Source organism: Balaenoptera physalus (assembly GCF_965194825.1).
Source record: "Balaenoptera physalus genome assembly, chromosome: 1".
Classification (NCBI taxonomy): domain Eukaryota; kingdom Metazoa; phylum Chordata; class Mammalia; order Artiodactyla; family Balaenopteridae; genus Balaenoptera; species Balaenoptera physalus.
This window is the reverse complement of record NC_138882.1, coordinates 93,856,641-93,879,369: the sequence shown is the minus strand read 5'-3', so window position 1 is coordinate 93,879,369 and position 22,729 is coordinate 93,856,641. Positions and strand designations below refer to the sequence as shown.

General features: G+C 44.8%; 1 protein-coding gene across 1 annotated transcript in view; it reads left to right on the top strand.

The window, feature by feature from the left end:
* ATP1A1 (ATPase Na+/K+ transporting subunit alpha 1) overlaps window positions 1-11,069 on the top strand; it is a 32,613-nt gene extending 21,544 nt beyond the window's left edge. The window contains exons 13-23 of the mRNA XM_082458218.1: window positions 835-1,010; window positions 3,294-3,430; window positions 4,285-4,435; window positions 5,049-5,217; window positions 5,363-5,517; window positions 5,899-6,022; window positions 7,209-7,354; window positions 7,469-7,599; window positions 7,888-7,989; window positions 10,161-10,252; window positions 10,712-11,069. Coding sequence (XP_082314344.1) covers window positions 835-1,010; window positions 3,294-3,430; window positions 4,285-4,435; window positions 5,049-5,217; window positions 5,363-5,517; window positions 5,899-6,022; window positions 7,209-7,354; window positions 7,469-7,599; window positions 7,888-7,989; window positions 10,161-10,252; window positions 10,712-10,740 — 1,412 coding nt within the window. The 3' untranslated portion in view covers window positions 10,741-11,069. The remainder of the gene's footprint in view (window positions 1-834; window positions 1,011-3,293; window positions 3,431-4,284; window positions 4,436-5,048; window positions 5,218-5,362; window positions 5,518-5,898; window positions 6,023-7,208; window positions 7,355-7,468; window positions 7,600-7,887; window positions 7,990-10,160; window positions 10,253-10,711) is intronic.
* Window positions 11,070-22,729: the final 11,660 nt, after the last annotated feature.

The window sequence follows — 22,729 nt, the reverse complement described above, 5'->3', positions numbered from 1 at the left end:
TGCTCTGTCAGCCACCTCAGATTAGAAGTACATTGACCCACTGTGTCACTGAGAAAGTGGCATTTATAATCTTGTAGGTTGACAGATAAAAATTCATTATTGATGTAATTCTTCTGTTCTTAGTTTGGATAACTTAGAAGTGGTCCCTTACTCATGTTCTTACCTGCTCTCATCTAACTTGAGGTGTCTTAGGTCTCTATCCAACTGGAAGGTCGCTCTTAAGTGATTTTTGTTTCTGCATCTCCCACCCCAAAGTAGAAGCAGCCTCTCTTATATGAACTCCACTTGATACCACTTTAAAGTCCACTGTAACCTTCACACAACATTGAAAGAAATATCTTAAATATCATGATTCTTGTGTGAACAATAATACTAGATATAAACCCCTTGGGCAGAACGTGTCTGATCTGCATTTATCCTCAAAGAAGCTGGCACGATGGCCCACGTGGTGCTCAGCAGTATACTTTGGTTAGATGAACAGTGAGCAGAGATGTGGCCTTGATTTTTCCCAGAGACGGAAGTGGAGACAAATACTTACACTATGTGCCACGTCTCAGTAACTGAGTGGGCAGGTCTAGGAGCCGGAAACCATGGTGCCCGAGTCGGTCTGCTCTACATTGAACAAAGCCTCTTCCTCTGAGGCTTAGTGATGGATTCTGTCTTTTGCACAGTTTTTCTTCTAGGCATTCTGTGTCATTCATAAACGTTCGATAAAACTCACTTGGTTATAAAAGTAGACTTTTAAAAACCTTCCAAGCTAAGTGAATAATAAGCCGCTGTCCTGCTGCTGCCTCTGTCACTGGAAGACCTCACAGGCTCCCTGCCCTCCTGCAGGTTTCTGCCACCTTTTCCTGCCAGATGAACAGTTTCCCGAAGGCTTCCAGTTTGACACCGATGATGTGAATTTCCCTGTTGATAATCTCTGCTTCGTGGGGCTCATCTCCATGATCGACCCACCACGGGCTGCCGTCCCTGATGCCGTGGGCAAATGTCGAAGTGCTGGAATTAAGGTAATGCCCCGCCCCCCTTTTTGGCATCACCTCTCAGCAGCTCGGGGCGCCCTACTTAGTGACGTTGCCTTGTGGGGTCCATGTGGCAGCTGGTGTTTCTCACCCAGAGTATCAATTTCTCATCTCCAAAGCTTTTTAGTTACCACCAGAGAAGACCAAATGGTATTAAGATGTTGGTGTAAACTGCAGATGAGGGATTGAAAAAAAAAAAAATCACCTTTTTAAGGGAAATGTAATGTAGCAAATTAAAAAGAGCAGAAGACTTGGTAAGTTTTTTTTTTTTAAATAAATTTATTTTAAAAGTAGTATGGTTTAACAAATTCAACAGTTATATTGGCACTTTTTTTTTTTTAACATCTTTATTGGAGTATAATTGCTTTACAATGGTGTGTTAGTTTCTGCTTTATAACAAAGTGAATCAGCTATACATATACATATATCCCCATATCCCCTCCCTCTTGCATCTCCCTCCCACCCTCCCTATCCCACCCCTCTAGGTGGTCACAAAGCACCGAGCTGATCTCCCTGTGCTCTGCGGCTGCTTCCCACTAGCTGTCTATTTTAGATTTGGTAGTGTATATATGTCCATGCCACTCTCTCACTTCGTCTCAGCTTACCCTCCCCCCTCCCCGTGTCCTCAAGTCCATTCTCTATGTCTGTGTCTTTATTCCTGGGTTCTTCAGAACCTTTTTTTTTTTTTTTTTTTTAGATTCCATATATATGTGTTAGCATACAGTATTTGTTTTTCTCTTTCTGACTGACTTCACTCTGTATGACAGACTCTAGGTCCATCCACCTCACTACAAATAACTCAATTTCGTTTCTTTTCATGGCTGAGTAATATTCCATTGTATATATGTGCCACATCGTCTTTATCCATTCATCTGTCGACGGACACTTAGGATGCTTCCATGTCCTGGCTATTGTAAATAGAGCTGCAGTGAACATTGTGGTACATGACTCTTTTTGAATTATGGTTTTCTCAGGGTATATGCCCAGTAATGGGATTGCTGGGTCATATGGTAGTTCTATTTTTAGTTTTTTAAGGAACCTCCATATTGTTCTCCATAGTGGCTGTATCAATTTACATTCCCACCAGCAGTGTAAGAGGGTCCCCTTTTCTCGACACCCTCTCCAGCATTTATTGTTTGTAGATTTTTTGATGATGGCCATTCTGACTGGTGTGAGGTGATACCTCACTGTAGTTTTGATTTGCATTTCTCTAATGATTAGTGATGTTGAGCATCCTTTCATGTGTTTGTTGGCCATCTGTATGTCTTCTTTGGAGAAATGTCTGTTTAGGTCTTCTGCCCATTTTTGGATTGGGTTGTTTGTTTTTTTGATATTGAGCTGCATGAGCTGCTTGTATATTTTGGAGATTAATCCTCTGTCAGTTGCTTCGTTTGCAAATATTTTCTCCCATTCTGAGGGTTGTCTTTTTGTCTTATGATTTCCTTTGCTGTGCAAAAGCTTTTAAGTTTTATTAGGTCCCATTTGTTTATTTTTGTTTTTATTTCCATTTCTCTAGGAGGTGGGTCAAAAAGAATCTTGCTGTGATTTATGTCATAGAGTGTTATTTTGAAATATTTGCCTTGTTCTAAATTAATACGCTTCATGCAGTGAATGGCATGTGTTCTGTGTTTTCAGTGAACTGGTTTTGGAAGGAATGTTTGGCGTACTCTGTATTGGTCTTAAGTTGCAGAGTATTGTTCAGGTACGCTGATATAGTGTGGTTCAGTGTAGTTCGTGTAGTCTCCCTTGTTGCTGGCTGTTTGATTCTCCGCTTTCTCATTCTCATGAGTACTACTGCCCTGAAAAGCTTTGTAAAAATTATTCTCCTACCACCTCGACTGTATTCTAAATATAATCTGGGGTCAAAAAGAGCAGTGACTGATTTGAATTCTTGTTACTTACTGCTTTCCCTCCAAACTGGGCCAGTTTCAGGATGCTGACCCTTTACTCACCAGCATCAGATTTTTATCATTTTTTTTGTTGGTTTCAGTAAATTTAAGTATTTTTCTGTGATGGTGTAAAAGGAAAAAGATATTGTTTATTCTGTGTGATTGTGTGCCAAGATAAAAACTGGGTATTGCTTTGTGTCTTCTGTGAACTCATGTCTGTATTTTGGGCTAGTTCATGTTTATCGGTTTTATATTTGCATTTCTTTCCCTTTGATATTCCAGCCGAGTCATCCTTGACACTTACTCTTGCGTACTTGTAAGACTTCTCAAGGTCATTTTCTTGGCTGCTGCGTTCAATAAATTGTCCTCTTCCTTGTCACAGGTCATCATGGTCACCGGAGACCATCCAATCACAGCCAAAGCCATTGCCAAAGGTGTGGGCATCATCTCGGAAGGAAACGAGACCGTAGAAGACATCGCTGCCCGCCTCAACATCCCCGTGAGCCAGGTGAACCCCAGGTAAGGCAGGAAGGTCAGAGCACTGTTGCCTTGAATGTGCAGGTGCTGGTAGTTGGGCATCTTCAGCTTGGTGTTCTACATAGTTCTCTTCTAGGCTTGCTCCGGGTTAGGGATGCCCCTCTAGTGCCAGAAAACAGCCTTGTTGTTCCTAGGGAGGGTTTTCAATAAGAGCGGTCACCATAAGCCACACTTAGATGGTGCCTTCCGCTCTAAGCACTTGCTACAGTACCCACGAAGGCAGGTGATGCTCCCACCTTGCAGAGCAGGGAGGCTGAGGCCGAGTCACGCAGTACACTCGGCAGTCTAGCTTCTGAGTTCACGCTGTTAACCACTGCGCCATACTGCCCTTTACCCAAGCACCTTGTCGTTTTCAGGTCCACACTAACAAAATAAAATGGGCAAGGCACAATTGTCCAGGTAGCTCAGGCCAGAAAGGGAGATTTTGGTAATAAAGTAAAATAGATAACTTGAGACAACTTTGTTTTTAATGTTTTGTTAAGGTTTAGGGCCACCCCCCACCCCTCACCCCCAGCCAAACCCGACTTTGGGTTTGGTTTTTCATCAGCTCTGTCACCGCCTAAAACTGAGTTATGTTATTTCAATGCGTCTTACAAAGATGGGGAAAGGAGGATGAGAGACAGGCCTGCCCAGTGATTATTGTGAGTCTTGAATGAGATATCTGAAAATGCTTTGTAACCTGTGAAACACTGCACAGGTAATACATAATGGGGACAGTTCCCCCTGGCTTTGTGGTGTTTACGCAGTGTTCTGTGTAGCGTGGCAACATTCCTTCTTGGGGATGAGCATCGTGCTGGTGAAGTGACGGGTGACTTGTCTTTCGGTCCTAATGGTAGGGATGCCAAGGCCTGCGTGGTACATGGCAGTGATCTGAAGGACATGACTTCCGAGCAGCTGGATGACATTCTGAAGTACCACACGGAGATCGTGTTTGCCAGGACCTCTCCGCAGCAGAAGCTCATCATTGTGGAGGGCTGCCAGAGACAGGTCAGCGCACAGCCGGGGCCGGGCTCTTTCAGGTGCTACTGACCTCGGTGATTGCAGTTCCAGTAAAAACAAAAAGCAACAGTGGTGGAAACATGAGCCCGTTTCTCTCAGTCTCAGTATACATGTGCCAGTAAGATGCTCCAGACATAGAGAGAAGGGTGGTGACTGGATCACGGTTCAGCCGAGACACGTACTCCACTGTACAGGTCTTCGCTGTGGCCCAGAGTCGGAGCTTTGGCACTCGCCTGGAATAGCAGAGCAGGGTCCTAATGTGTACACCGGAGATGTGAATGTCCAGGAGACTCGCATCCCATACCTGGGAAAGACCTGGGGGTGGGGGGATGCGTGAAGGAACGGGGCTTTCCAAAGTGCCACTCGCCCAAGTCATGACTTTGAGTAGCCCTTGTGAACAAGGCGGGGGACACGTTTGTTGTCACTCCTGGAATCTGGCTGTGGCTGTGTGCATTCCCGGCTGAGACGGTTCCGCGTCTCTCTAGAGTCTCAGTGGGAAAGGAGCAGTGTCTGTCCTGAGAGGCGACTGGAGGCCGCACCTCCCTTATACCCATCGCTAGACTACACGATTCCTAACCCGCATCCCTCCTTTTTCTGGCAGGGCGCCATCGTGGCTGTAACTGGCGACGGTGTCAATGACTCTCCGGCTTTGAAGAAGGCTGACATCGGGGTTGCCATGGGGATTGCTGGCTCAGACGTGTCTAAGCAAGCTGCCGACATGATTCTCCTGGATGACAACTTCGCCTCAATTGTGACTGGAGTAGAGGAAGGTGAGAGTGCTGCATGTAAAGCGACCAGCAAAACCTCATTCAGATGCTGCCGAGCCGTGTCCGTTTCTGTACGCTTAAGGGATGTGTGCAGTATCTGGTCTCTCTCATTAAGCTCTACAGTAAAAGCAACCTTTTGCTTTCATAGGTCGTCTGATTTTTGATAACTTGAAGAAATCCATTGCCTACACCCTCACCAGTAACATTCCAGAGATCACCCCCTTCCTGATATTTATTATTGCAAACATTCCACTACCCCTGGGGACTGTCACCATCCTCTGCATCGACCTGGGGACAGACATGGTGAGTGACCGTCACGGCTTCCACACACCGCAGTGTTAAGGTGTGGCGTTAGCACTCACCGCTGTGCTCTCTGGGTCCCCGTGGCCACCGTAAGGAAAAGAAATGCTCGGTAGTGACATTTCCGATGTGTGGCAGCCTCAGCATCAAAGATTGAGTGTTTGTTATCATTCCTCGAGACAGCTGACAACATCTATTTATCAGATAGAAATCTTCCCTTTTGTATAACTTTGCCCCTTTTGTTTTTGAAAGTGGGACTCGTAATATCTCACGTTATGAAAAACATTTTTTAAAGGGAGGGCAAGAATTCTAAAACAAAAGGTTCACAACATCAGCTTGCTGGTTTCTGATAACTTGAAATCCCTTCTCGCCCCTCCTCCCCAGGTTCCTGCCATCTCCCTGGCTTATGAGCAGGCTGAGAGCGACATCATGAAGAGACAGCCCAGAAACCCCCAAACGGACAAACTCGTGAACGAGCGGCTGATCAGCATGGCCTACGGACAGATTGGTGAGCCGGCAGGTTTAAAGTATCTGTAGGGGTGATGTCTGCCTTCTGAGACTTCAAATGTTGGGTGACTTTCAAATCTACAATGAGCCATGACCTAGGGTGAGACTGGGGATTTTTTTTAGATTCCCTTCCAAGTGAGAATAAATCTTTTGCTGTCTGCCAAGAAACCATAGTTCTTTAGACTGGGCACCTGCGACTGAGCTCGTCTGCCTTAGAACTGAGGACGCCCCTGCTCACAGAGCCTTTCCAGTGCCAGGCACAGTTCCTGGGAGCTGCCCTATTAACTCATAGGCAGCTTTTCCTGGGGAAACCTAGTGTCTGTCACTCATTTGACTCTGCAAACCCTAACTCACTGTCCAGAGTTTGCAGGTTTGGCTGATAGGTCACCGCCAAGTGGCTCCTCTGCACGCCCACTCTCCCCACCCCCAGTGCTTGATTTCTGTTCCACCAGTGGCGCATGACCAGCTAACGCATGGTCTAGGTGGTGGGCAGTGAAAATACCCTTTGATCCTAAATCCTCTGCCTTTAGGAAAACTTGGTGAAGCCACCATCAGCAACTTGTTCTTCTGGAGTAATGGGTTGCATCACTGCGAACACTTGGGTAAAATGGGACAGATTAGTACATTACGGAGATATGGAAAAGATTGATTTGACAGTTGGCTGACAACAAAGTGATTGGCTGGTGGCCAGAAAGACCTCTAATTTTGAGCAGAAGGAAGACTACGTCCAGAGCGTGGGATGAGATCCCACCCCAAGAAGTTGAGGGCACAGTGATTGGATTGGATCCTGGGGAGAACGAGCCTGAAAGTGGGGGAGGAGAAAGATGGGGTCAGAAAGTGCCACATTCATGATTTCCACAGTGGCTGGCAGAAAGGCGATGTGTAAAAATTTTGAGACATGGGAGGGAAAGTCGTAATTTTTCAGAAATTAAAATGTAGGGAAATGGATTTTTACCCCCAAGGCTCTGATAGAAGTGCCCTGATAGAAGCAGATGATCGAGTAATAGAGATGGGTGTTTAAGAGCAAGGCCCGGGCACCGTCTTTTAAGCTCTAAAAAGTGACTCACAGTGGAGCAGGCGTGAGCACGGAGTGTGTCCCGGGTCGTCCGTCCCACCGGTCATAGCCTGTGAGTGATCAAGACCTTCCTCCAGGCCCTGGCGTTCAAGTTGTCTTTCTAACCTCTCAGGTATGATCCAGGCCCTGGGGGGCTTCTTCACTTACTTTGTGATTATGGCTGAGAACGGCTTCCTCCCGACTCACCTGCTGGGCGTCCGAGTAGACTGGGATGACCGCTGGATCAACGACGTGGAAGATAGCTACGGGCAGCAGTGGGTGAGTGAGGGCTGCCCGCCTGACCAGTGCTGGACGGAGCTCCTCCAGCCCCAGGGGATGGGGCCACACGGCCTCCGGACACGCGGGCTCATCTGTCTGCCTTATGCATTTCAGACCTACGAACAGAGGAAGATCGTGGAGTTCACCTGCCACACAGCCTTCTTTGTCAGCATCGTGGTGGTGCAGTGGGCCGACTTGGTCATCTGCAAGACCAGGAGGAATTCTGTCTTCCAGCAGGGGATGAAGTGAGTAGGGCACAGTCAGGGGTCCTGGCTCAAAGAAGGGGTCTGGTGACGTCTAAACCCTTTGCCAAAAGCCCAGCACCTGACACACAGGGCAGAGTTTCTGGAAACTTATTTGCGGAGCAAATGGAGGAAGCAAAATGTTTTCTAGGTTTTTTCATCTGACCTCAATCAAGTTCCTAAGTATAACTAATAATACATAAAGACATCGACCTGCCATTTGACACGTAGCATTAGAAGATACACTTCTGTTTGTGTTTTTTAACTTTTCCCCACTCCTTGCTTTTTTAGGAACAAGATCTTAATATTTGGCCTCTTTGAAGAGACGGCCCTTGCTGCTTTCCTTTCCTACTGCCCTGGAATGGGTGTTGCCCTGAGGATGTATCCCCTCAAGTAAGTCCCTCCTCTTCTAGCTCCAGAAAGTGGGAAATAGTAAGTGTGGCTTTTCCTCTCATGACACACGTTAGTAGCTGTTATTGTGGGAACTCTTGGGCGATGTGTACAAGAGTTCCTCTGGATTGGAAAATGAGGAAAGGCTGACTCAGTAATGCAGACCAGCAAATCCACAGACTGTGCTTAGGACTTGCCGTCACTAGGGCCAGCGGGCTCTGGCCCTTGGGCTTGCTCGCCAGCCAACTGCACTGAGCACTCAGGTCCCCCATGGCCACGGCCCCGTCGTCTTGAGGCCAGCGGGGGATATCCTGGAGTTTGGGGACACAGGTTCCAGTCTTGATTGGCTCACCCAGTCACTGCGTCGCATGGCAAGCGGCTCACCTCTGTGCGCCTCTGACTCTTCTGCTCTCGAAGGACAACGGTGAAGCAGATCTGAGGTCCTTTTACTTTCCAGTCGAGCACGGGTAGTGTTAGGAGATCATGGGCGGAGGACCGGAGGAGGCTGACCGCTAGTCTTTGGCCAGAACCAGACTGGCCTTAAACATGGTGAATGACTGCACTTTGGATAGACCTGGATTTTCACGTATAGGATTTGCCACAAACTCCAGTAGTGTTTCGAAGCATTGAGTGTGTTTGTGGTGTCTGCTAACTGGTTGAGGTTAGGCAGCTGCAACCTGTTAAAATATGCTAAACCACAGAAAACGGGACCCTACGAGTCAAGCTTTTGATCTAAACATCAGTCTTCCCGTGCTCCCTCAGACCCATCTGGACTCTCTCGACTAGCCTGTTGCCCTTCACTTCCTCTCACTGATCTCATCCCAAAAGTAACCAAACCCTGTTGGCTTCCCTGACTGCCCATCATCTGTGGTGCAAGGGGAGCCTGGCATCCAGGGTCTTGTTACTGTGCCAGCCTGTCTGTCTTCCTAGCCTTATACCCATCCAGGCTTATGTTGGGTGAATTCAGTACTTCTCTTCTGCCTACATATTTGGGAAGGCTGTTCCCTTCTCACCCCATCAGTCCCGATAGTTCCTCAAGGTTGGTTTTCTCAGAGCTTGTCCCCATGTGATCTCACCCTCCTGGGCGCGTGCAGCTGCACCCCTCCTTTGCCATTGTTGTCAGTCACTTCTGCTCGCATAGATTGTTATTTTCAGAGCATGGACCACGACATCTTTTTTGACTTTGTGTCTCCAGCCCCCTGCACAGAGCTGGCACACAACAGGGGCAAGTCTTTTATCCAAGCTGAATTCTGTCATCTTGGGCCATTGTTTGTTAAGAGGAGGCTAGGAGGATCAGAGCTCTCTAAAAGGCCAAAATGGAAAATCTCTACAAAATCTCAGCCTACAGCAGGCTGGTGGTGCCTCAGGACATCTTTTGCTATGACTAGAGAACTTGTTCCCAGTAGGTTCTATCCAGTGTGGAAGGTGGCTTAGTTACAAGGGTCCCCAGGTCTAACGAGGTCATCTTCTAGCATGTGGAGGACACACGAGACAGGAGGAGGAGGAGGAGAGATGCCAGAGCTCTGTCCTGGGACAGTCTTCCTCCAGTGGTTGCTGCGGGAAGCTGGTAGTCAAGAAAGCGTCAGCCTCCTTTGGAGGCCGCCTAGGGAGCCTGTCTCCAGGCTGGGGACTGTGGCAGCAGCCCCTGGGCCCCCAAAGGCCTCGGATCTCTGCTGGGGTTCAGCTTCTTATTCCCCAGGTCTGGGACTCAACTCACTCCTGACTGTCCCAAGCCCCACTGTCAGAGACCACATTCAGGGGATGATTAAACTGGTTGTGACCCACACCGGCAGTTCTTTATCTTCAGATGCCAGGACATCAAACAGATAAACTTGAGTGAGCTTCTTAAATACTTTAGAAACAGAAGAAAGAAAAATGTCCAGTCGCTCTGGAATCGTCAACAAAAAAAAATCTAAGCTGACCTACAAACCAGTTCTCAAGGAAAACCCAACTGAAGGTGGCAGTCCGCTTTCTTCTGCCTCTCCGGGCCCTGAGCACACAGCAGCGGGCTGTTTTTATCACGTGTTCTGTGTTAATGCTCGGCCAGCTACCCATGACTGTACTTGGCTTCTCCTTTCAGGCTGATTATTTCATTATCACTATGCTGATGTGCAGTTTCTTTTTCCTTTGAGTTGTGCGTACGCATATAAATTGTCACTTGATTCTATTTCCAGACCTACCTGGTGGTTCTGTGCCTTCCCCTACTCTCTTCTCATCTTCGTGTATGACGAAGTCCGAAAGCTCATCATCAGGCGACGCCCTGGCGGTAAGTACAGGCATTTTTAGTTGGGGGTGCGGGCTGCGGAGGGGCGCCTGTGGGTCTACCGGCTTTTGCTCTGTTTCCTTTGAAGTGTTTGTTTGGGCTCCTCCACAGTCAGTCTGCTTGGCTAAGTCCATTGGAAGCCAACTGTAAACTGACTTGAGTCACAGCCCATCCTCAGAATGGAGATCTCAGTTGAGGTTTCAGAACTGACCAAATACAAACCAAATAGGATGCAGTGGAAACTTGGTCAGAAATCTAAACCATCTTTCCAATTAACACGTTACTCTTAAAAGCATTTAAATAAATACAGTTGAGGGGCCAGATGAATTTGGGTTAAACACCCCACCCCAACCCCCATTGGCTTTGTTCCCCTGAGGTCCATTCTTTCTGTCTTTCCCTCTGCCCCCTCCCGAGGAGGAAGACTCACTGTCACTTATCTCTGTCTCTCTCTGTGGCCCCCAGGCTGGGTAGAGAAGGAGACCTACTACTAGACCCCCTCCTGCACGCCGGGGAGCGTCACGCTGCACACTCTGCACCCACCACCCACCCCCTCTTTGTGTACTTCAGTCTCGGAATTCGGAATTCTACCCTGGTAGGAAAGCACCAAAGCATGTGGGGAAGCGAGATGTCCCGGAATGAAGCATGTAGCTATATGGGGGGGAGGGGGGAGGGCTGCCCGAGAAACATCCGTCTGTGGGAACAACATCGGGAAAGGTTTTTATGTGCCTTTTTGTTTTTGTAAAAAGGAAAACTCGGAAAGACTGAAAGAATACATTTTATATCTGGATTTTTACAAATAAAGATGGCTATTATAATGGAATTGGTCTCATGCCCTCATCACTTCCACGGTCCAGATTTTCTTGTGTGATCGGTCTGGAGCCGTGGTTCCCAGCGCACGAGTCCCTGGCCAGGAGCTTCATTGGCATCACTTGGAACTTGTTAGCACAGAAAAGCCAGGGCCACTGAACCAGAAGCTAACCAGCAATCTGTTTAATAAGTCTCCAGGTGATTCTGATTCACATTCAAGTTTAAGGACCACAGATTAAGGGGAAACTTTCTGCCCGTGCTTTTGTGGTCTGAGTGGGTGAGCTTACCTCCCCATTTTCCCGTGGGCTACTGCGGGTGGTATGGCTGGAACTCCCCCTGCGGCCTTCACATCTGCTTCTTGAAGGACACACCTGTCACGAGAAGGATTTTCAGACCCTCAGGGGAGGGCCTTCTCTTCCCGTCCTGGTCACAGCCCCACCTGTGGTCTCTCAGATCATCACCGCCACCACGACAGCCTCAAGTGTCTCTAGACCAAGATTTGTCTGAGAAACAGAAACCCACCTATACACAGTCTGTTGGGACATCACAAAGTGCTTCCCTTCCACGTAACCTGTTCCTAATTTAGCATCGAATAGCTCCATTTCAGAGAGTGGTTATGTTCCAGAAGCTACTTAAGAAAAAAGGTGAAAGATCTGTTCACTTCAAGGTCAAGTATACCTCCGGCTTTCAAAGAGTTAGTGTAAAAGGCCCCCTCAAGTCCCATCGCTCAGTAATCCATCCTGCGTGCTGTTAACCACCTGTACTTCAAGGCTGTCCTTGCTTCAAGCCAGTGCAATGAGGAGTACTTCTGGCACCAATGATCATGATGTGCCAGGTGGTCACAGATTGGGTTCGGGTATTTTTTCTCTGAAAAGCTGAATTCATTGCTCATGCCTCTTGTGCTGCTCACTTCCAAGCTGTGCAGATGGGAAGGGAACGAACAGGTGATGCCCACATACCAGCCAGTCGTTACCCCCAGCCTCTCCTGCTAGGGGCACTGGGAGGGCCAGGTGGTCTGTGCCTTCTTAGTCCAACCCACCAGTCTTCCCTTCTTTCTCGGGGCTCTTTCTTCCAGGATGATCTCTATGCCTGTAGGCAAGTCATTTTTAAAGAGACACTTGTTCAGCCCAACATAAGGAAACTAGGATAAAGCTAAGAACCAGCAGAGATCTCAGGCTCAGGGCCGGTGGTTTCTGGGTCCTCCCTGAGGACATAGCTCTGAGGGCAAGAATGAGGCTGCCCCACGTGCTTAGGCTGGCACAGCCTTGTCAGAGGCTTGCTGGCCTCTCTACTCCCTACACGTCTGTTTCCTGGCACGCCTGACAGCTGACGAGTGAACATACCCCTGATGAAGGTCATGGGTATTCCCTACTTAGAGGCATTTGAAGCAGCCTGAGACCGTAGACTCTGGAGGTGACCCCGGATAGCTTTCTGGCCAGGCCTCTGTGCAGCCCTGGACTTCTGGGAACACGGCGGGGAAAGCAGAGCAGGACAAGGGCAGAGTGGAACCTCCCGCCTTCTTTCCACCCGAATACCTCTGCCCTTTCTCTGTTTGACAATCCCTTGAATAAAAAGTTTTACAGCCAAGCGTTTGATCTAGAGACCGCAGATAAGCAGCAGGCAAAGCTGGCACCAAAGCCAGGCCTCCCAAAGGGCCAGATTTTTCCAAGCTTCCTACAGGCAGCAGGAGTAAGTGCCCTGGCCTCATCATACCCCTTTACATTCACCCACTAACTTTAGCCCTGTCAGGAGAAGCTAAAATTTGCTCCAGAACAATGGAAACAGTCTACCCCACAAATCTACAGCTGAGCCCCCTTGAATCCCACCCTCCCCTCCCCTGCAATGCCCTCCAGACATCCTCAGGGTAATGCCCTCTTGGTCACCCTCTGTGATGCCCTCCTGACACTTTGACCACCTGCCCCTTTGGCCACGTCGATATCTGAGCTCTTGCCATTTTCAGCGTCCTTACTGCTTCCTTATCTCTTTAGCTCTCACCCTCCTTCCTTTGATGGACAAGCTTCTAAGGAGAGTGCCCATCACTTCTTCATCCCTCTGCCTCCTCCTGCCAGCTCCCATTAACACTGGTCCACCCAAGTTGTCCTGGTTGAGGTCACTGATCTGATTGTTAATCCACTGGGCACTCCCCGGTCCTTCCTTGGCCTCTGCAGCACCTATGACTCCATCACACGCCTCCTGAAACAGCCGCCGTGTCTTTCCGACATCACCTCTGCCCTCTCCTCACCTTTCCCCTCATCTCCACCTGCCCCTTGGCTGCTCGTTTCTTCAGGGAGGTCCTCACCCACTCCCGCCTCATATTCTTCCTGGGGTTTCACAACAGATCACCTACATGATGCTTTCCAACTCTCCAATCTGGTCCTCTCTCCTGAGCCCCAGACCCATAAATCCAGTTGTCTCCTGGACATCTGTATTTTTTCAGAAAGAGCACAGCACACTATAGAGTCTTAACCCCAGTGACAAACCCGAGTCTGAGGTCCCTCACAATGAACATGCTCTAGGCAAAGACATCTGTCGCCCTGTTGCCACTTCAGAACCCTGGAAGTCATGTGAGGCTTCTCTCCCCTACCTTGCTGTGGCCCTGCCACCCTGCCCATCACCAACCACTGCTGGTTCCAGTTTGGTGGCTGAGAGCATGGGCTTTGTGTCTTAACGCCCTGGACACAGTGGCCCTGTCACTGACTGACCACAGTCACGGAATTTAGTCTCTTTGTGCTTCATTTACTCTAGAATAAGGGTGGTGTTTCAGAGTTGTTAAAAGGATTATGTGAGATTATATGTAAAGGTATTAGCACAGTGGCTGGCACTATAAATCCTTTCCTCTGCCACCACTGCCTTTCACATCTGGGCATCAGCAACAGCCTCCTGGCTGGTCTCCTTACTTTCTGCCTTCCTCTAATTCAGCAGCTCTCAAAGTGTCATCTCTAGGCCAGCATCACCTGGGAACTTGTTAGAAAGTGCATTCTAATTCAGACCTACTGAATCAGAAACTCTGGGGAGTGGGGAGAGAACCAGTGATCTGTTTTAATAAGCCTTCCAGGTGATTCTGATGCATGTCAAAATCTAAGAACCATTGCTCTACGCCATCTTCCAAACTCCACTTGGCTGCCTCTCACCATGCATGTCTTCACCCTTGATCTCAGCACAGAAACCCATCTCCGCTCAGCCATCCAAACTCCTGGGCAGTACAAATGTGCTCCACACTGCTTCCCCTGCCATCCTACAAGTCCCCTTGGCATCCCCCTTCCAACCCAACCTTGGCCCAACCTGCATTCTCCTGGCTAATCGACTCACCTTTCCAGATACTATTCAGGCCTTTGTTCCTTGGGAAATGTTCAATGGGCCCTCGTTTTTGCACACCTTACTGTTAGCCCCTAGGCCTCTGTTTATTGGTTTGTTCCCTTATCAGGGAACTAGAGTTCCTGAGTGTGTGGATCAGGCCACACCCGCCCCAACATCTGGCACAATCAGTGCTTGTTGAATGAATTAAAGCATGCTCATTACCAGGCTTTTTTTCTGCTGCCCAAGCAGCCATATTTTTAACATTTCACCCTCATCTCTTGAGTCTCTGTTTTTGGATCAGAACTGATACCACCCAAAGGAAATTCATGCCCAGGCTTGCCAGAGATCTATGAGTTAGGGTCTCTCCCCATCTCTCAAGGTTAAGAACGAGTCATGGAGGGAATTAGGATGGCCAGAAATGGACTAGGAGACCACGGCAAGTGACACAAGGAGGTAAACAAGGTGAGGAGATCTACACACAGACGCTGAAAGAGACACAGGTCCTCGGACCTGCCTGGGTTCCAGAGCTTTCAAATCCCTGTCCTGAGCCTCAAATAATCTCACAAGAAACCCTTCCCACCCTCCAACTAGGTTGGAATCTCCTATTAGGTAGTTGATTAGTACTCTGCTTCTTCATAGAACTCACAGTTCTAAACATTTATTACTCAATTATGTAATAATTAATCTAACATCCATTTTTGCCTGCTAACCTATAAGCCCTGTGAGGTCTGGGAGCTGGTCTGTTCTTTTCCATTTTATCCCTGGTGCTCAGTTCAGTACCTTAAAAAGAGAAGTTGGCACTTAGTACAGTGGCCAACACTCCCTATTTAAAGAGAAGGGCGGGTTCCGGCTCAAGAGGACAACGTAGGAAGATCCTGAATTCGCCTCCTCCCACGGACATGCCGAACCTACAGCTACATATGGAACAATTTCCTCTGAAAAAAAACCCTAAAAACTAGCTGAGCAACTCCTACACATCAGGCAAAGCACATTGAAGCAGTGAGGAAAGGCCGAGACACAATCTGGCCGTAAACTCTACCCTCAGTGTGATGACCCACCATCAGGAAGGAATCTAAAATCCAGAGCTTCTCCCTGAGGAGCAAAGGCACCCCAACTTTAAGACCTGCATCTGAGAGACAAGCCCGCAAAACGTCTAGCTTGGAAAACCAACGGGGCTTGCATCCACAAGACTCACAGGCTATAGTGAATGGAGAAACAGCTCTTAAAGGGCTCATATGTTTGGACTCACTTACCCCAGAGAACAGCGTGGAGCTGATTGAGCGACATCCAGATTATGTGAAAGAGGCTTATTTGCTTGCCTAAACGCATCAGCCTGAGGGCAGACATCTAATTTAACACACACCTAAGGGCCTGCAGGGTTCTTTCTAGGGATGAAGGCTGCTGGCAGGCACCATCTGCGCTCCTCCTCTGCCTCGCTCCAGCTTGCTAGTATCTCCCGGGAAGGAACTTGTACCCTCCTCCAACACCCTGATTTTTGTGGCTGCCACCCAAGGAACACCTTTAGACCACCTGGCTCTGGTGGCCATTGAGACTTATGCTCAAGGGTCCCACAAAACTGTAACCAAGGGAGAAAGAGTTTATTTAAACAGTCACCACCTTCGGGACAGGGCATGAGGCAACAGTCCAAGGAGCCCTGTCTTCCTATGAAACAGGCCTATAGGCTGTTGCCTGAGGGTTCTAATTAGACACACATCTAAGGTCCTACAGAAATCCTTTCCAGAGATCTCAGAAGATGGGCACTGGCTTTACACTCCACCTGCATACTTTAGAGCATCAGTATCTCCTGCAGGGGAGCTTTTGCACATGACGGGTGCCCCAGGTTTTAGGTCTGGTGCCCAGGGGACACTCCTTGATTGCCTGGCTCTCATGGCCAGAAGGGCTTGCATCTTTGAGCCCCACAGGCCTATAACAATCATAGAGAATGTGTTTGGCTGGCTACCACCCCAGGGCACAGCACAAACAGCAGACTGAAATATACACCCAATCGCTCTGAGGAAGAGGCCTATTTTCTTGTCCTGGAGCTTTAGTCTGAGAAGCAGACTTCTGGTCTGGCACACATCTAGGAGCCCACTAAGGTGCATTTGAGGGACGATGAAGGCCATCTTTGTGCTCTCCCTCTGCCTTGTTCCAGGTAACTGGTTTCTCCCAGAAATGAACTTATACAATCATCTAGCACCCCCATTTTTGCAACGGCTACCCAGAGGACATATCCACATCGCCTGGCTCTAATGGCCAGTGGGACTTATGTTTGTAGTCCCACAGGACTGTATAGTATTTGCATACTTTAAAAGCTGCTGCCTGAGGGTCTGGCTTCCAGTCAGCCTGAATCTAGGTGCTGAGATCCTTTCCTTTGGGACACTGACAGGTCTTGGCATACTCTTAACTACTGGGAGCCACTAAAAATAGACTGCTTAGGCAATCAAAAAATTTGAGAGACAACCGAGAGCTAGGGCAAGTTTGAACAATAAGGTTCATCTCCTATACAAGGCCACTCTTTCAAGACTGGGAGAGGTGGCTGTTTTATCTAATGCATAAAAGTCAACAGAAAGTCAAGGGAAATGAAGAAACAGAGGAATATGTTCCAAATGAAAGAACAAGATAAAATCCCAGAAAAAGTTCTTAAGGAAATAAAGATAAGTGATTTACCTGAAAAGAGTTCAAAATAATGGTCATAAAGATGTTCACCCAACTTGGGAGAAGAATGAATGAGCACAGTGAGAACTTCAACAAAGAGATATAAGAAAGTACCAAATAGAAGTCACAGAGCTGAAGAATACAATAACTGAACTGAAAAAAACACTAGAGGGGTTCAACAGCAGACTAGACAAAGTAAAGAAAGGATCAGTGAACTCAAAGACAGGACAGTGGAACCTACCCAATCAGAGCAGCAACTAGAAAAAAACAAAAAACAAAACAAAAACAGTGGCTTAAGGGACTTATAGGAAAACATCCAGTGGACTAATATTCACATTATAGAGGTCCAAGAAGGAGAAGAGAAGGAGAAAGGGGCAGAGAATGTATCTGGAGAAATAATGGCTGAAAACTTCCCTAACCTGTGGAAGAAAATGGACATCCAAATCCTGGAAGCCCAGAGAGTTCCAAAGAAGATGAACCCAAAGTGACCCACACCAAGACACATTATAATTAAAATGTCAAAGTTAAAGACAGGGAGAGAATCTTAAAAGCAGCAGGAGAAAAACAATTTGTTGGTACAAGGGAAGCTTCATAAGGCTACCAACAAATTTTTCAGCAGAAACTTTGCAGGCCAGAAGGGAGTGGCATGATATATTTGAATTGCTGAAAGAAATACTTCTAAACAAGAATACTCTTATCCAGTAAAGTTGTCATTCAGAATTGAAGGAGAGATGAAGTGTTCTTTAGACAAGAAAAAGCTAAAGGAGTTCATCATCACAAAATTGGCTTACAAGACATGTTAAGGGAACTTCTTTAAGCTGAAAAGGGTACTAATTATAACAGGAAAACATATAAAAGTATAAATCTCACTAGTAAAGGTAAACATATAGTAAAAGTTAGAATAATCTAATGTTGTAAAAATGGTAGATTAATCACTTATAAAGCTAGTATAAAGGTTAAAAGGCAAAAGTAGTAAAAATGACTATAAATACAAAAATTAGTTAAGGGATATACAGAATAAAAAGATGTAAAATGTGACATCAAAAACATAAAATACAAGATGAGGAGAGTAAAAATGTAGAGCTTTAGAATGCATTCATACTTAAATTATTATCAACTTAAAATAGACTTATAATTTTTGTATGTAAGCTTCATGGTAACCACAAAGCAAAAACCTGTCCTAGGTACACAAAACATAAAGAGAAAGGACTTTAAGCACAGCACTGAAGGAAATCATCAAATTATAAAAGAAGAGAACAAAGAAGGAACAGAGAAACTACAAAAGAGCCAGAAAACAATTAGCTAAATGGCAATAAGTACATACCTATAAATAATTATTATAAATGCAAATGGACTAAATGCTCCAATCAAAAGACATTGAGTGGCTGAATGGATTTAAAACAAAAACAAGACCTATCTGTATGCTGCCTACAAGAGACTCACTTCAGATGTAAGTGACTGAAAGTAAAGTGATGGAAAAATATATTCCATGCAAGTTTAGGTAGCTATACTTGTATCAGGCAAAATAGATTTTTAAAAAAAGACTGTAATAAGAGACAAAGAAAGACATTATATAAAGGGGTCAATCCAACAAGAGGACAACACATTTGTAAATATTTATGTACCCAGCATAGGAGCACCTAAATATTAACAAACCTAAAGGGAGAAATAGACAGCAATACAATAATAGTAGGGGACTTTAAATACCCAACTTTCATCAATGGTTAGATCATCCAGACAGAAAATCAATAAGGAAATACTGACTTAAACAACATGTTAGATCAGAGTTAACAAATACATACAGACCATTCCATCCAAAAGCAACTATCTTCTCAAGTGTACATGGAATATTCTCCAGGATAGATCATATGTTAGGCCACAAAACAAGCCTTAATAAATTTATGAAGATTGAAGTCATATCAAGCATCTTTTCTGGCCACAATAGTATGAAACTAGAAAACAATTATAAGAAGAAAACTGGAAAATTCACAAACATGTGGAGATTAAACAACATGCCACTGAACAACCATGGGACAAAGACGAAATCAAGAGAAATTTTAAAATACCTTGAGACAAATAAAAATGGATATACAACATACCAAAACTTATGAGATGCAGCAAAAACAGTTTTAAAAGCGAAGTTCATAGCAATAAATCGCTATATCAAGAAATAAGAAAAGTCTCAAATAAATGACCTAACTCTACACCTCAAGGAACTAGAAAAAGAAGAACAGGGCTTCCCCGGTGGCACAGTGGTTAAGAATCCGCCTGCCAATGCAGGGGACATGGGTTTGAGCCCTTGTCCAGGAAGATCCCACATGCCACAGAGCAACTAAGCCTGCGCACCACAACTACTGAGCCCATGTGCTGCGACTACTGAAGCCCTCATGCCTAGAGCCCATGCTCTGCAACAAGAGAAGCCACTGCAATGAGAAGCCTGTGCACTGCAATGAAGAATAGCCCAGCTTGCTGCAACTAGAGAAAAGCCTGCACACAGCAACAAAGACCCAATGCAGCCAAAGAAAAAAAAAAAAAGAACAAACAAAGCCCGATGTTATTAGAAGAAAGGAAATAACAAAGATCAGAGCAGAAATAAAGGAAATAGAGACTAAAAAAAAAGATCAATGAAACTAAGAGCTGGTTATTTGAAAAGATAAAGAAAATTGGTAAACCTTTAGCTAGACTCATCAAGAGAAAAGAGAGGATTTGGATAAATAAAATCAGAAATAAAAGAGGAGATATTACAACCAATACCACAGAAATACAAAGAATCATAGAAGACATGAACAATTATACTCCAACAAATTGGACAACCTAGAAGAAATTAATAAATTCCTAAAAATATAAACCTACCAAGACTGACTCATAAAGAAATAGAAAATCTGAACAGACCGATTATTAGTAAAGATGTTGAATCAGCAATCAAACACCTCCCAATAAATGTCTAGGACCAAACGGCTTCACTGGTGAATTCTACAAAACATTTAAAGAAGAATTAATACCAATCCTTCTCAAACTCTTCCAAAAAATAGAAGAGGAGGGAATACTTCCAAACATAATTTATGAGGCCAGTGTTACTATGACACCAAAACCAGACAAGGATGCCACAAGAAAAATACAGGTCAATAACCCTGATGAACATAGATGCAAAAGTCCTCAAAAAAATTTTAGCAAACTGAATTAAAGAATACTAAAATGATCACACACCATGATCAAGGACGATTTCTTCCAGGGATTCAAGGATGGTTCAACATCCACAAATCAATAAATGTGATACACCACATTAACAAAATGAGGGGTTAAAACCATACAATCATCTCAATAGATGCAGAAAAGGCATCTGACAAAATTCAACATCAATTTATGATAAAAATTCTCAGTAAAGTGGGTGTAGAGGGAACGTATCTAAACATAATAAAGGCTGTATATGACAAGCCCACAGCTAACATCATACTCAACAGTGAAAAACTGAAAGCTTTTCCTCTAAGATTAGGAACAAGACAAGGATGCCCATTCTTGCCATTTTAATTCAATATAGCATTGGAAGTTCTAGACAGAGCAATTAGGAAAAAAAAAAAAAAAGGCATCCAAATTGGAAAGGAAGAAGTAAAACTGTCACTATTTGCAGATGACATGATACTATACATAGAAAACCTTAAAGATGCCACCAAAAACTGTTAGAACTGATAAACAAATTCAATAAAGTTGCAGAATACAAAATCAACATATAAAAAATTTTGTTGTGTTTATATGCACTAATAAACTATTAGAAATAGAAATTAAGAAAACAATTCCACTTACAAGGGCATCAAAAAGAATAAAATACTTAGGAATAAAATTAACTAAGAAGGTAAAAGACCTGTACACGGAAAACTATAAGACACTGATGAAAGAGATTGAAGAAGACACAAATAAATGAAAAAATACTCCATGCTTATGGATTGCAAGAATTAATAATGTTAAAATGTCCATAGTACCCAAAGCAATGAATAGATTCAATGCAATCCCTATCAAAATTCCAATGGCATTTTTTGCAGAAATAGAACAAATAATCCTAAAATTTGCAAGAAACCACAAAAGACCTAGTATAGCCAAAGGAATCTTGAGAAAGAAGAACCAAGTTGGAGGAATCATGCATCCTGATTTCAAACTACATTACAAAGCTATAGTAATAAAAACAGTATGGTATTGTCATTAAAAACAGACATATAGATCAATGAAACAGAATAGAGAGCCCAGAAATAAATCCATGCATATATGGTCAATTAATTTGCAACAAAGGAGCCAATAGTATACAGTAGGGAAAGGACAGTCTCTTCAATAAACGGTGCTGGGAAAACTGAACAGTCACATGCAAGAGAATGAAACTGGACTACTATTTTACATTACACACAAAAATTAAATAAAAATGGATTAAATATTTGAAAAAGACCTGAAACTATAAAACTCCTAAAAGAAAGCATAGGTGGTAAGCTCCTTGACATCAATCTGATTTACTGGATTTGACACCAAAAGCAGAGGCAACAAAAGCAAAAATAGACCAGTGGGACTACGTCAAAGTAAAAAGCTTCTGCACAGTGAAGTAAACCATCAACAAAATGGAAAAGGGAAACTACTGAATGAGAAAATATTCACAAATCATATATCTGATAAGAAGCTAATATACAAAATATAAAAAGAACTCATACAACTCAATAGCAAAAGCACAAATGATCCAATTATAAAATGGACAGAGGACTTGACTAGACGTTTTTCCAAAGAAGACATACAGATGGCCAATATGTACTATTAAAGGTACTCAGCATCACTGATCATCAAGGAAACGCAAATCAAAACCACAATAAGTTATCACCTCACACCTGTTAGAATGGCTATTATCAAAAATATAAGATATAGCAAGTGTTGGCAAGGATGTGGAGAAAAGGGAACCCTTGTGCATTGTTGGTGGGAATGTAAATTAGTGCAGCCATTATGCAAAACAGTGTGGAGTTTCCTCAAAAAATTAAAAATAGAACTACCATATGATTCAGCAATTCCACTCCTGGGTATTTATCCAAAGAAAATGAAAACACTAACTTGAAAAGATAAATGCATAGCCTTGTTCACTGCAGCACCACATTTGACCCTTGAACAACATGGGGTTTGGGGTGACAACTCTCCACACAGTTGAAAACCCGAATAAAACTTCACAGTTCCTCCTCTGTATCCAAGGCTATACATCCATGGATTCAACCACCCACAGATGGTATAGTACTGTACACATATTTAGCAAAAAAAATCCACATGTCAGTGGACCCACTCAGTTAGTTCAAACCCATATTGTTCAAGGATCAACTTAGTAGGTAATATATGGAAACAACCTAAGCGTCCTTTGATATACACACATACATATGCACAAGCATACACACACACACACACACACACACACAGTGGAATATGCCTCAGACATAAAGAAGAGTGGAATCTTGACATTTGCAACAACATACATGGACCTTGAGGGCATTATGCTACATGAAATGACTCAAAGACAAATGATCTCACTTAAATGTGGAATCTGCAAACCAAAACAAAACAGTTAATAGAGCTCATAGATAGAGAATAGATTAGTGGTTTCCAGAGGTGGGGGAGGGGTGGCAGTGAAATGCGTGAAAGGGGTCAAAAGGTACGAACTTCCAGTTATAAAAGAATTGTCATGGCAATTATAGTCAATAATATTGTAGA